Source organism: Diachasmimorpha longicaudata, chromosome 1 (assembly GCF_034640455.1).
Source record: "Diachasmimorpha longicaudata isolate KC_UGA_2023 chromosome 1, iyDiaLong2, whole genome shotgun sequence".
Lineage (NCBI taxonomy): Eukaryota > Metazoa > Arthropoda > Insecta > Hymenoptera > Braconidae > Diachasmimorpha > Diachasmimorpha longicaudata.
In genome coordinates, this window is record NC_087225.1 from 7412819 (window position 1) to 7430156 (window position 17338).

The window sequence follows — 17338 nt, forward strand, 5'->3', positions numbered from 1 at the left end:
TTAAACACACTTCTGGACGAAAAACCACAATTGACAAAATGATCTCCACTCATAGGGATACTATAGAACCCCCGCTGTCTCAAGGGTCGAGAAATCAATTATACTTGGGACTGAAAGAGCCCGCAGTCTTTTTTCTCTCGAGGATCTGACAAGATGTTTGCTCAGGGATAATTAATAGCAGAAGTTAACTTGCCATTAAACCTGAAAAAAGGGATCCCCTTGAAACAAAAATTAAGCCCCGAATGTGAGATGAAAATGAATGGAACTAATGTGAGTGAATCATTCAAAGTGGAATACATTCTCACGGATGGGTGAACCGTGTTAATTCCATAATTTGTGATTACCCAGTCAATTACAAACAGTGGATTTTAAAAATTCTGTAATGATGAGCGATTTATCATCTGAAGTGATCCCTTTTCTAATTCATCAATTGATTATTAAATTAATTTTAATATATTGAAGTTTTTTTTTTCATTATTATATGAAATTGTTAAATAGCTTTTCATCTTGGTATGCAAATCATTGATTCCCGTCAATTCCGGTGGTGACACTGAGTCTCAATGCAGACTAATATCCTTTTAACAATTGCTCATAATTAATTGACCCCATAAACGATCGCACCTCGTGGACAATTGTCGTCTGTACACTACCCTTCTCTTAACTCTGAAGTATAAAACCATCTGAGGATTTCCTGTGGTCTCTCACGAGAATTTAAGAAGCAATAAAAATTTTATGTCCCAGGGCACAGTGATTCCCTTCTATTTTTTTACACTCCCCCTTTCTGTAGTGGAGCATAAATGTTGGAATAGCCCGATGCATTCCTGCATTTCGATAACTCCGAGTGGAGATCGGATTGATGTCCACTAGATGTCTCGTGAACAGGGCGTGTGTTCGCCATCGATGAATCACACAAAGGATCACAAAGAAGAGGGAGGACTTGTGGTAGAAACAACGAGCAACTCTGTCAGGGAAGTTCATGACCTGGGAGATGGAAAAATTTTCTGTTATTGCGAATAAAAGCGGTTGAGTGGGTATTAAATATTTTTTTTCAGTTGACGAGACATGAGGCAAGAGTGAAACAAAGTTGATCTCGTCTCGTATATCTCGGACGTTTTTTACTTGCGGAATTATTTTTTTTTTCAGACACGTTCACGATTTCAAAGAAATTATTATTATTTCCTTTTTATTGTTTTCTGTTGAGATCTCCGCACAATGATTTTTGACGCTGTCTTGAGGCTGGAAATCCAGACAAAGATGAATTTTTTATGTTTGCAGAAGAATATTCATAGAACTTGACTTATGGAGATGAAAATCTCACATAAATGTTGAGCGATCGTTAATACGATTTAAAAGATCAGGTCTAATCTGAAAATCAGCATCAATAATACACTTTCGGATGAGTTTCAATATCAATATTCAAAAGAATATTCAACCCTCCAGATCCTACTAGTGATCAGAGAGAATTAAAATTACAGAGCAAGAGAAGAGATCCTGAAAATTCCCAATGTCCCCATACGTCATCGCACTACCAGATTAAAAATCAAATTTCTACTTCTCCAAAATCGACCAACTTTTCAATCCAAAAAGCCATCAAGATGTCATAACAATCATTTATCCCAATATTTAAATGATTCTGAAATTGTTCTCAATGTCCCAACAAAATGATGACGAAGTCTCATGAATCCGCTCACATGGAAATAGCCGTGATTTAGAGAAGAGATAAAATTCTCAGATACTAGAATTCTTTTCGAACCGAAAAACTCTTCCTTCGACTCAAGATTTTGAGACATGAAGTCTCTCCGGAATGCAACGAATGGGTCCATTGACCGGCACGTTATACTCCGGACCTCCATGGAAGGCTGAGGCATTTAACGACGCTTTTTGCGTTTGGTCCCCCGTCTAAATATCAACGACCCCTGCAGTCACTTTTTTTTTCCTCGTCACAAACACATCCACACACACACACACACACACACACACACACACATCCAACCGTGAAAGCCAAAATCGCCGCGCGTGCCCAAGTCAACCGGCGTCCCAAACCACCAGCTACTCCCCTTACCGGCCCTTTCCCCTCACTAAGACTCCTTTACGAGGGCCGTGAATTACGCGACGCTGATTTTTCATGCCGTCTCGTGAGATGAGAGCCCAAAAACTCATGACCACAACCACTGACTCTGAGCCGTGACGACAACCAGGCGGAAATAACGAGGAGGAGGCTGTGTAACACGTACCGTGAATAATACACCCAAATTCAAGTGAAATAAACGGGTGCAAACCGACAAAGGCCCGCACTATTGCTGTGATTTTTAACGGCATTTTACAAAACCATTTGCGGTAATCTATGGATCACTGAGTGATTAATATGGATTAATAATAGAAATGGAACAAAGTTGGGAATATCATTGTATTCTGGTTATCAACTGGTGCTGAACGTGATGAACGATGATAATGAGAAATCTTTCAGCTGATGAACCAATTAGATTTGCCGAGTGTGACACAACGATTCATGGGTCAGATTATTCATGAGAAGGGATTACGTTTGCGGAAGTCAAAAGTGCAACTCGGCATCAATTAAAATATTTCGCCGATGAACAAAGCCGAAATAATTCGAGGCCAAAATCGCAGAGGGAAAATAAATTTATTATATTTCAGGAATTTGTTTTGACATTTTTCTGTTCAGCTACGTTTCCTGTAATATTTCAAAAGATATCACAATCTAGAGGTTTATCCGTATGGTTCGCAATTTCTACGCCTGTTGGCATTTATCACGTTTAATTCCCCTGAAATTCCAAGGAATTTCCTCAAAACGTGAATGAAAAATGTCGATTCAAGTCAAAATATTCCGCGAAAAAATTATGTACACCGTAGAATTGAAGATAATCACTTTCCAGTCAAACTCATAACTTTACAATTCGTTCCCTCTCCGATCGAATAAAATATAATATCACTTTCCCAAAAAGACCAGTACACTCTCCATAAAATATAAAACTCCTAAAGTATTTCATCGTTAAATCAACATTATCCTTCCACACGAAGAGAAAAACTCTTGAAAATCAACGTACCTGTTCCGTAATCTACCAGTTAAAAACAGTATTCAGTCAAAATTACGAAACAGTTACGTATTTTTTCACTCAATATTCCATCCATTTTCTGGAACGTTTTCGACTTTTTCCTGAAAGCCCACTGAAAAAGTGCGTAACGGTACCGTAATTTCAGCCCAATATTCTTTCAACTGGCCGATTACAAAATAGTCACGTAATTTTTAAAGATTTTTTTCTCTCCGTGCATGAAAAAGCGGAAATTGAAGAGAAAAACTGAAGAAATACATCATGTACTTTCGAAAGAACGAAAAAACCGAGAATACAACGTCGGTAGATCGACAATTAGCGACTTTGCGCAGCTCCTACGCGTGCACCCATAAATCATGGCATTAAAGCTCTCGAGACAGCACCGAAAGAGATCGTATCATTTCGGGCCACTGTTGTGAGTGCGATGATGTCACGAGCTACCACAGCATTGTGGAGTCAACACGAGAGATGAATGCCTGATTCTCTGTCCTCGAACTTCACTGACAACAGCCATTTTTTTTCTCATTCCCACCCTCACCCCTCCCCACCCCCCCCCCTCTCCGAGTTTATATCGACGAGATATCTAAATGAATGATAGACTAATGCAATCTGGCGCCAGATATGCCACTATTTAATCAGCAATACTGACGCACTCTGCGATGGATTATTACGAATGTACATTTCGTGTATTCATGAATACTTCATTAATCGCTGGTTGCACGTGGCCAGATCAAAGACCGAGACCTTAACCCCGCTCATTGGCTATCAGTGATTCTGGCGCGCCTCCCACAATTCAATTATCTGATACGAAATCCAATTTTTACCTATTTTTATACCATCAATTGATGGTAAATTGGTCAAGTGCTGAGGAACGAAAAATAATCTTTCAAGGTCGATTGTTTTTCGTATCTTATTCATCGAGGTACAGCTCTGCTGAACGTTACAGAGTTTTGGAATTTTTTAAATTGCAAATTTCAGCATTCAATAATAATTGCTACAGTCGATAATCGCGTAAAACAATGTTTGGAAAATTTATAATTGCGGCTTTTTTGGTCAATCATGAGGAAGGGAAGAAATGGGTTACTACAGTTGAATGTGACCGTCGATCAAAATCCTCGAATTTAAAGGGGAAACTTCCGAGAGAAATAGCAATTTTCTAGAGAGCGAGAACTAATCAGGCCGAGTGACTTGGAGTATCGAGTGGATCCCTCCCTCATCCTCTTTTCCATCCCATTAAAGCCCATCAGGAGAGTTAAGAAGACTTATGCCAGTGGGATGTTTACTCGTGCCTGTTACTCTGGTGAAGAACAGAGAGGCGCCTCACTGACTGCCGCTGATCGAGCGTAAGACTCGGCTGGGATTCTCTCCAATACTCGGAATCAATCCCATGGATGTCCACCGATGTATACTCTGGTTGTGATTCATGGGGGGATTCAAATTGACGGAGTGGAAAAATGAATATAGATATGGAGTTGGATGTCTTCTTTTTAAACTTATCTCAATAGACTCCAGTTGTGTCGTTGAGCGGGGGAAAAAAATTTAATTTCCAAAAATAAAATTCATAATCGATCATGCATGATTTAGAGTTATCTATGAATGTTCACTTTGCTGGGTGCAAAAAACTAATCCATCAAATGATTTTTTATGCTCCTTTTTAAGCAATAGCCTCTTTGACTAGGATATACTGATCAGTGGCAACACTTTACTTTCGAAAAAATTTCTCACGCCTTCGGCCAACGCTATTTTAGGGCATGATTCATTTGTAACAAATCGTGACATTGACGATAATTTTCATTTCCAACGTAGATTTTTTTTCTCCTTCAGATTTGTTTTTTCGTGAAGCTTTGAGAGTTAATTTGTCAACCATTTTTATTATGCTTTTTATCTTTTTCTGAAGTTGTTTTGACAAGTCTAATTTATGACTATTAATTAGACTAGACTTGAGATTGAGTGTGAGCTGAGCCAGTCGTTTCTGTTGACACTTCCTCCTGTTCCTAATTTATTTCAGATTTGGATCCGGAAAATATCAGTTATGCTCATACTATTTCAGTTGGAAAATCCAACCTGAGTCAGGTGGAAGAAGAGTGAGAACAGGAAAATATTCAGAAGTCAGAGACGCTCTGAACCGACTATATATCTCATTGAAACTGACTTCAAAGACGCTCGTCAATCGTGGAATTTCAAACACCTTCGAGAATTCCGTAGATACTTTTTAAGCGTCGTTATTCAATTGATAATTAAATCAGCTCACGGACATGCGATATATCTGAAGACTTTGTAATATGCTGCTCAGGTTACGTGTCTTAACAGTCGAATGTCTGCACGGGACCTCAATAACTGGCTTTTAGAAGCAGAAGATGTCGGAAGACAAATCGAGAATTTCTAGTCAATAATGTCTCATCTAAAAAGCCCCTAATGGTGTCGTATTTTCCCTCAAGAATCCCATCAGAGCCGGGAAATAGCTAAATATTCCATAAAATATTCTCAACACCACATACTTAAATCTACAAAGAAGTTAGAACTTCGAGTGCTGATCAGCGAGGAATTCTTTAACTTTCTGGAAAAGTTTTATTACCGGTTTATGTAAAATTTCCACCAAAATACGAGACAAAAGTGCAAGTTTTTACTTCAATTTTTTTCCTATCCACTTATTTACGCATCTATTCCCTCACTCACACTATAATCATTCTAGGTTTCTCGTCGTACGCATTTGACATTGAATTCAATGATTCACTGAATTGATTATTGCTCCAGCGTTGGCAGTCAACTTGTCCCAAGGTCACAATTTGTTACCTTTCTCTAAATATCGGTTTAAAAATATTTTTGTTCACCGACAGATGATAAGAATATTGTAATTGACAGTTGGACCTGAACAATGATTTTTTCAGTGATCATCAACTAGACCAGTGCATCCACACGCACCGACATCCTGACATGATCTACAAATACCACTCCAACCTCACCACTGCAATGACCTAAATGATCCTGATCCCACCAATTCCAAATTTCTAATTGCATCAAGACAATGCTTCGATTAGGAAGAAAAAAAACGTCATCCATCCACATTGGCAGGACCGTTGGATTCTCTGTATGAGCGACCTTGAACCGCAACTATTTCGAGATGGCCACGCGTAGACTGGTCGGCTGGCCTGTATCTCTTTTCATTTGCCATTTCACTCCGCCAAAAAGCCTCGCATTTCTCACATCCACTCGTTCCCATTTCTTTTTTTCACATCCGGGTGAGACTATACCATCGTTCCCAGCGCAATACAACTATCCCAAAAAATATATGACCACCCATTTGTTTGACATTTCATAGTATACGACATTACCGGAGAATAAACGTACTAAAGGCCCAGTCATCGGGATCCGGTGGCCGTGAAAATTCCACCCCTTCATGCGATTCCAACTACGGCTCCCTGCATTTATCTGATAATTTATCCGATCGCTTTTGCAAGACTCCCCATTGGGTCTACGTATTCTAGAATCAACGCCAGTTGACCTCCAGATCGAAAATAGTTGGCTAAGGATTTTGCGTGTTCTTCCTCCGGGCTTTTGCCATTAATTCACATCTGTTGAGACGTTAAATTCAGCAAAGTTGGATTTACAGATGGATAGCCAACTCTTTCATGAATTTAATGGCTTCGTATTCGTCATATTCACCCAGTGAATGGTAAATAATGAAAAAATCAATGAGAATAACTATAAAAAGTTTTTTTTTATTATGAAAAAGTGGGAAAAAAACGGAATTCTATTTTTTACCATTTAATGAATTCAATAGCAAAGGATTTAATTAAAATCTGAATTTAATAAACAGAAAGATGAAAACTTTGTGATATTCTGTTTAGAAAAACGAGGAAAGAAATATTCTAATTTTTCGAATTTTGTGAAATTTTCCGATAAAAAGTTCGTTCTTTATAAATTTAATGCACCTCTAAATCATCATATTCATCGAATACACTACAAACTATTGCACAATGGAGACGAAGACAAAAGATGAGAAGAGATTTGAGTCGTGAAAAACTGAAAAACCGCATTTTCGAACGAATATTTAATAACTCTTCTTCCAAAACTGCGGAAAAATAACGACTTTTAAATATTTCTGAGTAACTTTGTCACAATTCGTCTCCCATGTACTCCAATATGTGTCAACAATAATGCTAAATAATGACATGGGCTTCAAAGAGACACATTGCACTTCCAGAAATTAAAGATCTTCGAAATCACAACCATTTGCGACCTGTTCTGCGAAATATCATCTATTAAGCCGCATTTACTGCATATTTATTTACCCTGGGCACCTGCCAAGTGCACGACAAACATGCACTCCCAGTCTGGAGGCTCCGGTGATGCCTGGATTATCCTATTTCTTTCAACTGCTCAAACGAATCTCAAGTCTCAATTTTCGTCATCGTCATTCCTATATTAAGCTTTTAGAGCTTCACGGAATTATGTCTTTCGAAAATTCAGCTCTTCCTATGCAACACTGTACCTGCTACGGAAGTTGTGTCAATTGAATTCCATTTACTGACCGTTGGATTTCGTCATCAGGGGGAGAATTTCCTCGAGTAGAAGCTCGGAATACGAATGTGACAGGCGTAAATTTGAATGATGACGGCATTAGCTAAATCTCGTACAACATCTCGGACAAAATTATAATCTATTTCTTAACTAGCAAATGTCTTAACCAACTCTAGATACTCCATGTATTTTCGGAATGTCAAAAGTCCTTTCAAAAAAGAAAAATAAACCAAATTAATACCGCTAATTTCCATTTCCTAATTTCAGAGGGAAATTCTTCTATTGATTCGCGAAATAAATTGTTAAAAGTAATCCATTGCAACAAAAAATAGTCCCATGAACTTAAACGTGAGTTATTTCCTGAATTGAGTGAGAAATTTATGGATTGAAAAATTTACTGAGACTTTGCAAATTGTTTTTTCATTATATTCCACTAGTTTTAGTCTTAATTTTATGGAAGTATTTCTCAGTTTGTCTCGTGTTACAATAATTATGAGCTGTCTCTGACACAAAGAGCCAATCGACGTGTGCGTGTGTTATCGGATATTTCTCAGCTGGACACACCCGGCATAAGTAATGAAAGAAAGACAAAAAACCACGTGAAGAAGGCCACTGGGACTGCAGCACAATTTTGCATTGATTATTTCAAGAATCATTCAGTCACGTGAGTCTCAATGAAAGTAAAATTCACAATCAAGAGAGTGTGTTCTCCTTCCGGACGAAACATTCAAGTCCTTCAGATTTTACTTGTATTTACCAGTAAATTGGAACTGAAATTGCCAACTGACTTTTCGGAAGTTTTTCTATTCATTAAATGAGGGTCTGAAGGACTCTGACGATGAATAAAAATTTAATAATAGCATTCATTGTTATTTTGACTCACCATTCCATGACAGAGATTGACAGAAACAACGGATTTGGGATCGCCGTCGACAACTCCAGTGTAGAAACATCCCAGTTGATGACCTGGGAACTCCCACTTGGTTTTGTTTTGAGTCATATGTGTTACCTTTACATAAAAAGACAATAAATGAATCAAAAATTATATTTCTACTTTTTGACATACAGATGTCAAAGCCTACTCGACTGAAAATAATTCCAGATCATTTGAATTAAATGTTGTTGATTAAATTGACAGCAATGCTACCTTAATATTTATAATCAAAGGGACATGCATTTATCCTTCATTTATTCATAAATCGAATTGCACAGAAAAAATTAAAATTGAATGAAAATATCAATGAAAACTGTGAATTTCAGTTCAATTATGCCATGAACATTACCAGACGTGAGAAAATATCTGGAAATTTTATACTATGTCCAATGACAAGTGAATTTAACCTGATGTTTTCAGAAATTACACATCAGTAGATAATGAAATTTCAAGACATTAATTTTTATCGAATTCGCAGATCCTATTTCAGATATTGTCAAGAATATTTCATTGAAACGCTCACCTTTATTGCTTGAGAGATGAAGCTATTATCATACGTCAGCCGCAATCGAAATAACTTTCCAAAAGCGGTGAACTCATACTGCGGATGAGGATCCCAAATCGCTGCGGATGAATGCCTGAAATGACCGGTGTGATGTCGCCTGGCAATATTATCACCCACAGCTGGTAAAAAAAAATTTATCCACCAATCATCAACTGGACTTTAGAATATTCAAACAACAGAATAGCGCAAAGAGAACCGGTTACTTCATTTGACTACCGATGATTAATCATTGCTGGGGACATTATGAGAAAGATCATTGAGTAATCTTGTCATCTATATCGAGAGTACAAGAGAGGCTTTTAGGTGATGCAAATCTGGAATTCAATCCTGTCATTCCAGGGGCTTAAGTATGAACAACAGTGCTCTCCTAGACTTGAATAGCAAGTTGGATTATAGTTACGAATATCGGATGATTAATGGTTAGTGAACAATTGATTTAGTATTACAATGCTTGAGAAATCATGAATGCTTCCTGGAAGTAGTAACTCAGTGTTAAGGGGGATTGATTGGATAATTATACATCAATTAAATAATCACTGTGATCAGAAAAATTAAAAACCAGGAAAATACTCTATGAAATTGAAGCAATTACGCTGAGTTGCGTGTGAGTTGATGTTTTGTTAGATGAATTTGACTGGAAAATAAACGAAGTTCTCATGGAAAATGAGAAATTTATCGGCGTTAGGAATTTGTCGATTTATTTAAACAAATAATTTCATACTGATTTAAATCCAAAAGATTTGATTTGATTATGTAAATGAAGAATTATTTCATTTGTGATTCATTTTGCGTAAATCAAAAGTAAATTGAGATTTAAGTGATCCAGCAATCTCTGTGATCAGACCACTTCATAATAAGGAAAATTCTATGATATTAAAGCATTTTCTAAATTGCATCAATTTCGTTTGAGAATGAACAAAGTTCTTATATAAACTAAATTCTTTTACAAGAAGATCTCAAGTGATTTATCATCATGAACAAACTCAAATCAAATAATACAACAGCTTAATCCTTTTCTATTGATTTCAATAATCTCTAAATTACTTTCATAATTTATACTTATTTCACTGGCAATTCAACAAGTGAATGGATACAAATAATTTCTTTATTTCCAATCCATTCTTTTCCAAAAATTAAAACTCAAGGATTTTAAAATTCTACTCACGAGGATCCTCATACTGATTCTGGCTGATCTTCATAGGCCGTACATATTCAAAACCTCCTGGTCTTCTGTTCACTTCCTCTACCTCATTTTTCACGCCATCAGAGGAAACTGTAAAATAAAAAATAAGTCCATAATCGACTTTGTGTACGTGGATAGAGTTTTCATATTCTATTTGAAATTTTTATCTCAGTTCTTCTTCTTCTATTCTCAAACACCTCAAAAATATTTTTTCCGGCCGGAACCTTTGTTTTTCTTGAAACATGTAATCTTCCAAAATATCGATAAACGTCAAAACTGATAATATCTGTATTATATGCCACATTGAGTCATTACAATGCCCCAAAGCCTTACCAATTGCCCCTAGCTTATTGAACTAGTTCATCCGTTATCTGGAGTGCCCGAGATTACACGTAATTGCTGCGAATCAATTCAGATTTTTTTTCCATGCTAATCCTCCTCGCACGTTTGAATCGGTGGAATAATAACTCCATCAGCCGGTGTTATCACACAAGGACGGCCCTCGAGTGATAAACTCATTTTCCAGCGGTGAATTCAATTATTCAGCAAAACAAGTTGTTAATCATTCATTGATCAAGAATCAATAAGTCATTAATGACTGATTAAATTAATGAAGTCAAAGGAATTCTCAGGCGCCTCCCAAAGATCCATAAGGCATCAAAAAATATTCCAATTCTTTTTGGAAGTTCATGGAAGATAACGTGAAAATTTATTTTCCCCTTTAAAAATAATTAATGGAATCCTATTAGTCAATAAATTTTGCACAAGTTGAATTATTTACCCAGTACAACCACAACCGTATACAATGGTTTTCATGAGAAATGAAAGCCAGGAGAAAATTCTAAGATCGAACGGGTATGTTAATGTCCTAAAAACCGAGAAAAAAATTATGAAATTTTACATTTTACCAAAAATTCCAGACAGGCTTTCGTAGTCTCTGCTTTTTTTTTAATAATTAATGGCGCTAATGTTGTATTTATTCTTTTGTCGAGAAGTTGTCACCTCCAATACGCTATTTGCAACACTAAAAGGTTACTCATATGTAGCTAAATAATATTGCATGTCACTTTCCACGTGTTCCCGTCTCTCCATTGTTCTCCGCGCTTAACTAACTCCTGCATTATGATTTTTATTCCTCTCTGAACTGTCAGATATATATTCTAATGATTCACGTTTATCCACAATTAAGATTTTCACTCTCCGCTGCGTATGTCTCATTGTTCGTGCTCTGTGACCCACTCAGAATTTCGCAAATGAATGTTTTATTTTATTTGTTGAAGAGTTAAGTGGCATTTCCACAGCGAGATTACTTATTCGATTCAAATTGTTTGGCTCTCAAGCAGTTGCGTGATGTCGAAGTCGAGGCATTTAAATAAATAGGAATGAGTAAATTTCATTAATTGTTTTTATGGTGATGAACATTTGTTGCATAAGGGAGGAACCGTCTGTGCCAGACATTATTTTTATTGAAAATACTCCAAATAATTCTGGGAACTGACAACAATTGTGGAGAAATTTCTCGTGAAATGATTCTCCTATAAAAATATTTTCAATCCTCCCAACGCTAATGTAGTTATATCTTCTTACCAAACGTGTAACCCTGACCTAAGACTCTCGACTCGGCGTGATATCGGTCTAAAAAAAGTGCGTGTAAGGCCGTCTCCTCGAATTCCCGATCCATGACTTTCTGTTTTCATCGCTAACGACTGCAAATTAATCATCGTTTTTGTTGCTCCCATTCGAAATGGATAGAACAATCTTCAAAACACATATGTATGTGATACTGCGGACTTTTGATGATTTATCTACGCGCAAAAGTATAAACTATTCAATGCTAATTCGTAAGTCTCGGGTCCTTGGAACAACTCGTATAATGCTGCTGACATACAGACTATATTCAAGTGGCCATTCAGTATCATGCGATGAGGAAGAGAAGTTGTCAGTTGGATGCACGCATTTGGATTCTGTCGCGATATCTGAAAGTATTCTATGGATGTTGTCTTGGTATTTTATGATCGGTGAAGCGATACCGGGAATAAACACCTTCCGGTTGAGACTATCTTTGGAATACGGGTTTCACCCTTTAAAAAATTCGGACAAAATTACCGGTTCTGGGGAATTGTGACCGGGTGACGGTTCCAACTGACTTATAGGATATTTCAGTCATAAAAATTTTCAATTTGATTATAAATTTGTTTGGAAGTGAGGCTGGGGAGGATGTGAAACAAAGAAGAAAACTTTTGTAACATCAAGGAAATATATAGTAATAATAATAATTGTTTGGAAGGGTAAATATCAGTTTTATAGTGCGTGAAAAAATGATAAAGACATAGATATACCGTTTTTTGATCTCTGAAAATCTTAATTATAATATCGATAAATAATGTTTTGAAAAAGCAAATGGAACTTGAGAAATCAGATGCACAAAATTCCTCTTCACTCGGCCCACACGATAATTGATTTTTTTAGGTCATATGGAATCACGAGACCCCTGATTATCCCTTCAGATTCCCGAGCAAACTGACGTGAATACTCATCATCATTAGACACCGTTCGGCAATGTTCAAGGCATAATAGAGATTAATGGCCCAGAAAATAGGCAAAACGTGAAACCGACACTGCGACCAGTCTCGCCGGGAATTTATCGAGCTTCTGCGAGCCATTACCGGGAAGGGAATTCGAAATTTCCATCCAAGTCAGGTAGAAATACCAACATGACGCATTTCAATCGACCCTCAGCTCATTCTTTTACTTCAGTTTCTCCATGGGCCGAGAGTTTCGTTCCTGTTCTCAGAGATCTCAGGTGTCACGGAGTTAAGAACGTTTCACCCGGGATTTTTAATAATTGATTTGAATCCGTTTCACTTCTTGGTCAATATTTCATGCTCGAAAGTCCACAAAAATTGCAAAATCCGGAGGACACCCTGCGCTATGAATTCGTAATAAAAAATATATCTGGAGGTCTTTAGAGATGTCAGCCCTCGCGTACGAGATTTTCAAACATTTTTTAAAATTATTTGTCTGATTCAGGTGGTCCTCAATGCACTTTAGCTGATTTCCAGGCAATAAACAATAGCTTTAGTCATATTCCAGAGTTTTGCGTACCATTTTAAGAAATTCCTTCAAGTTTCAAATCGAAAGTTCTGACGTTCAATTACCAATGTTCAATATTCAATTGAAAACCTCGAAAAACCGGTAATGTCTCAAGAGAAGACGTACATCCCGGGGCATTGCCAATTTTTTCTGCAACAAGTGCGTCAATTGCAGACAAAAAAGTGCGGAAAATTCTCACGCCAATTTTTTTATCCAATTCCCACTCTTGCGTAATAGATACCAGATGGTCGATTGAATATCGCTCCACGGATGTTTCGAAGTTGCTAGTCGAAGGTACTATCGTTCGCCGTAACATCTCACTGACCTTGATGTCAACTGGGCGCTCCTCACGCGCCGGTGAACCCATGGCTCATCTTCAATTCTCTTTTATCATCATCTTCCGCACTAGGATTTAATTTTCGTAATCGTTCGTCCACAGTTGATGGTGGTAATCAAAAATAAAGTGTACAATTAAATGTCAATTTGATGGTTTTCTAGTTTCTCCCCCCGGGAGTATAGATTTTTTTACGTAATGATGGTCATCATGGTACATTATTGCCCATTTTACGTTTCTTTTTAATGAGTAATGGGGTGATTGAATATTCATTATTTCGGTAACCATTTATACGAGCCATCGCTCTTCCAAGGACTTAACAATTCGATGGTGAAATAGAAAGACGCTACTTTAGGTCGGGAAGATGCGGCCTTTGCATAGACCTTCATTAATAGTTGATAATTCAGGAACCGCACTACAATTTGCAATGAAAATATTTTTATTCTTGATAAAACTGCATTTTGTCTTGGTTTTCATTTTTAGAGCCCAAGGACCTCACAATTAACGGTACCCAAGTCGTTTCAACTGTTTAACATAGACTGCAATACACATCCAACAATTTTTAATCACCTTAATAATCACATTAATAATTTATACTGCATGAGCACAATTTTGACAAAATCATGAATATTCAGCGTTATCGAAGGTCGAGTGTGAAAATAACAACAAAAAGTCGGTCATTTCTCAATTTCATCATGTGAATTTTATAATAATGATGAATTAGCATAAAAAGATTGAAAAATTATGTTTGAGCACTGCATCGTAAATAACAGAAATGCACTTTTTAAAATATTTTCAAACCGTTTACTATCGACGCTCGAATTTTGATTTTAAAGATTAAACAACAAAATCATAGTAAAATATCACCAACCCGCGTCAAATGGGGTTCAGATAACAGCTCCGATGATCGCTGATAGTGACAGAAGAACATTTCACAGTAAAAAAAAAATCCAAAATACCGAGATATCTTCAAAATAATCACTGAACCAAAATTGATCATTCTTAATTAAATTCTTGAATGCGATTTCTCTGATTTATTAATCAAAATTACTCAGAATTTAAGGTACCCAAAAACGTTTAAAGTACTGAGGCAAATATCACAATAGTTCTCCAACGTGACGCGTCACCACAAACACTAACTCACGCTGAATACGCGCAATTCACAAATACACGAGGTACCGTCAAAGTGGCGCCTGTTAGTACCAATTCTTTCAGCCCCTAATTCCGAGTAAATAACATTCTCCCCGTGGGATAAATCCCGGAAGCAACAGCGACTAAGTCTATAAATATCACGTATCAAGACGGAGCAATTGATACTACACTGGCGGCTCAATAAAAATCGAAACAGTCGGGGTCAATAATCGATTCCATGTTACCATTCGCGCGGAGATTGAATCGAATTGATCAGTTTACAGTGTCGTTTTTTTTATTTTAAACATTGAAAATTTCCCCCTAAAGTGTTCAATTTAATTGCATACATCAGTCTAACTGATGGAATGTAATTCAACAATCTGCATAAATACATTTGCCCAGGGAGATTGTCCGATTTAATTGAAATCTTGTTGGGGGGCGTGTCCAGTACTCGATCTGTCGTTGGTAGAGGTACTGGTACCGACCATAACGACAGAGATGAGTGGAAATTCTTTCAGTCGTTCATAAATCACTGACTATCCGCTGGAATAAAGTGCCACCACCACAAATTCAATGACGGAAGTTACGGCTCTGTGGCCAGAGACAATTGAAAAAGGCTTGCTTCGGACAAATGGAGCGAACAAAAATATTAACATTAATTTTCTGGTGAATTTTTTTCAACGGCCGATCGACTGCTAAAAATGAAGAGATTAACATTTTTAGTGGGGGACGTGTACTGTGGAGGATGTTGCAGATATCGAATTGATTTGCAGCCTCAATTGCCTTTTGTCACAGTCATTTCCGTGCATTCGATGCTAACGATAGTTTCTACTCATTGATAATACAATTAAATTGACTGGTGGGATGGAACTAATCTCGAATTTCCTGGGGTTTTTATTTTTAGTTTGTGGGAGTCGAGAAAGGCAGATTTGGATTGGAAATGGTTTGCAATTCTTTTCTTATGTCAATGACGAAAATTTTCCATACAATTAATTATTTCTAAATGGAGACAGGTGAAATAATTTGAACTCGGAGAGAAAAATTATTTAAAAATTATGTGTCGGTTCCGTAATCTACCAGTCAAAGCAAAATTCGGTAAAAATTACAGAACAGAATTTTCTGAAACGTTTTGGCCTTTTTCCTGAATGTTCCCTGAAAAAATCCGTAACTGTTCCGTAATTTTTACCGAATATTGTTTTACTGGTAGATTACAGAACAGGCACGTCAGTTTTAAAGAATTTTTTCCTCCGTAAAAGAAATCCGAAGTTCAATTTTTAAAGAGAATTTCTAAAATGATAAAAAAATTTGCCTCATTTTTCCCCTCCTTGCACTAGACTGTACGTAATTTCGGTAATACCGACAGGTATTTTTTCTCGAACTACTAAATAATTTATCCGCGAACAGCCACAACACTACGCGATTACCAAACTCTTTTTCGTGTCCAGAAAAATTCCAAAATTCTTAGTCAAAACGAAACTCTACAAAATAAGTGATTGCGCAAAAATCCTATTGTTTCAGATCAAATTTCTCGTTCCCCTAGTGATCGATGACCGCCGGACAACTAACAAACGGGGTCACAAATATTTGTCGCGTGTGCATTAAAAAGAAAAACATTCTCGATATTTCCAGGTCACTGGTCGCGTCCAACGTTCCACATTCCTCAGCTCGACTCGTCTTATAGATAGGGAAAGGACTGCATTATCAAGTGGCGTTACCATCAGTTATTGTCGCATTATAAAAACCAGGTTGTGTTATCGTGAGGGTTCACGAGTATGTTTCCGTCACGGGGAGCGACTGAATGGGCCTTAACGTATGTGCCTAGGTGGTATATCCAAAGACAAGACAATGGAACAGAAAAACCCATAATTCAACGATAGAATCGAATTATTTTTCCCCCTCTGGTAAATTTGCCTCGACGTATCGATAGATGAAGTCGACTGCGACGACAGATGAATGACAAGTCATTAGCATATATGCTAAATGCCTCATTTCAATTGCCAGACCACACCTTGGAGATATCCTCGTTAATTGTTTCTCTTCCATTTTTTTAATTTCAAGTTTTTCTACTCGCGGATGTTAACGAACTCTCGCAGATTTTGCTGGGTCTCAGTAAACCCGGTTATCTTATCGATATACGGGATCTTGTTATGTGCCACGAGATGTGTGGCTACATGTGGTTTTGATAGCACTGTGGTTTTCGGGTAAACAGTGAGGATGATGAACTTGAATTCAAATGATACTGGTGAAATGCTTTTAATACTTTCAACAGGGGTATGGGGCGAGAAATTTTTGAAAACAAAAATTTTTTACTCAAGCGGAGAAGGAAAGATGCGAAATGACCAATGAAAGTTGAATTTTCTCCGTATTTCCGTCAGAAATGCTAAAAAAATCCCGAAAAATTTTATATCAATAATACCATATTGATACTATATTGATTGATTGATTTTGTTCAGAATCAGTAGATTGAAATTATTTCTAGTATGCAGTCAAACTGTGGTTTCCTCGA

At 37.1% G+C, this 17338-nt stretch overlaps 1 protein-coding gene across 4 annotated transcripts in view; it reads right to left on the minus strand.

The window, feature by feature from the left end:
- Positions 1-17338, minus strand: part of LOC135165703 (A disintegrin and metalloproteinase with thrombospondin motifs 1-like) — a 160497-nt gene that overhangs the window by 37355 nt on the left and 105804 nt on the right. For all 4 annotated transcript variants that reach the window (XM_064127277.1, XM_064127268.1, XM_064127260.1 and 1 more), the window contains 3 exons: positions 10257-10364; positions 9050-9210; positions 8476-8601 (listed from right to left, as the gene is read on the minus strand). In XM_064127277.1, coding sequence (XP_063983347.1) covers positions 8476-8601; positions 9050-9210; positions 10257-10364 — 395 coding nt within the window. The remainder of the gene's footprint in view (positions 1-8475; positions 8602-9049; positions 9211-10256; positions 10365-17338) is intronic.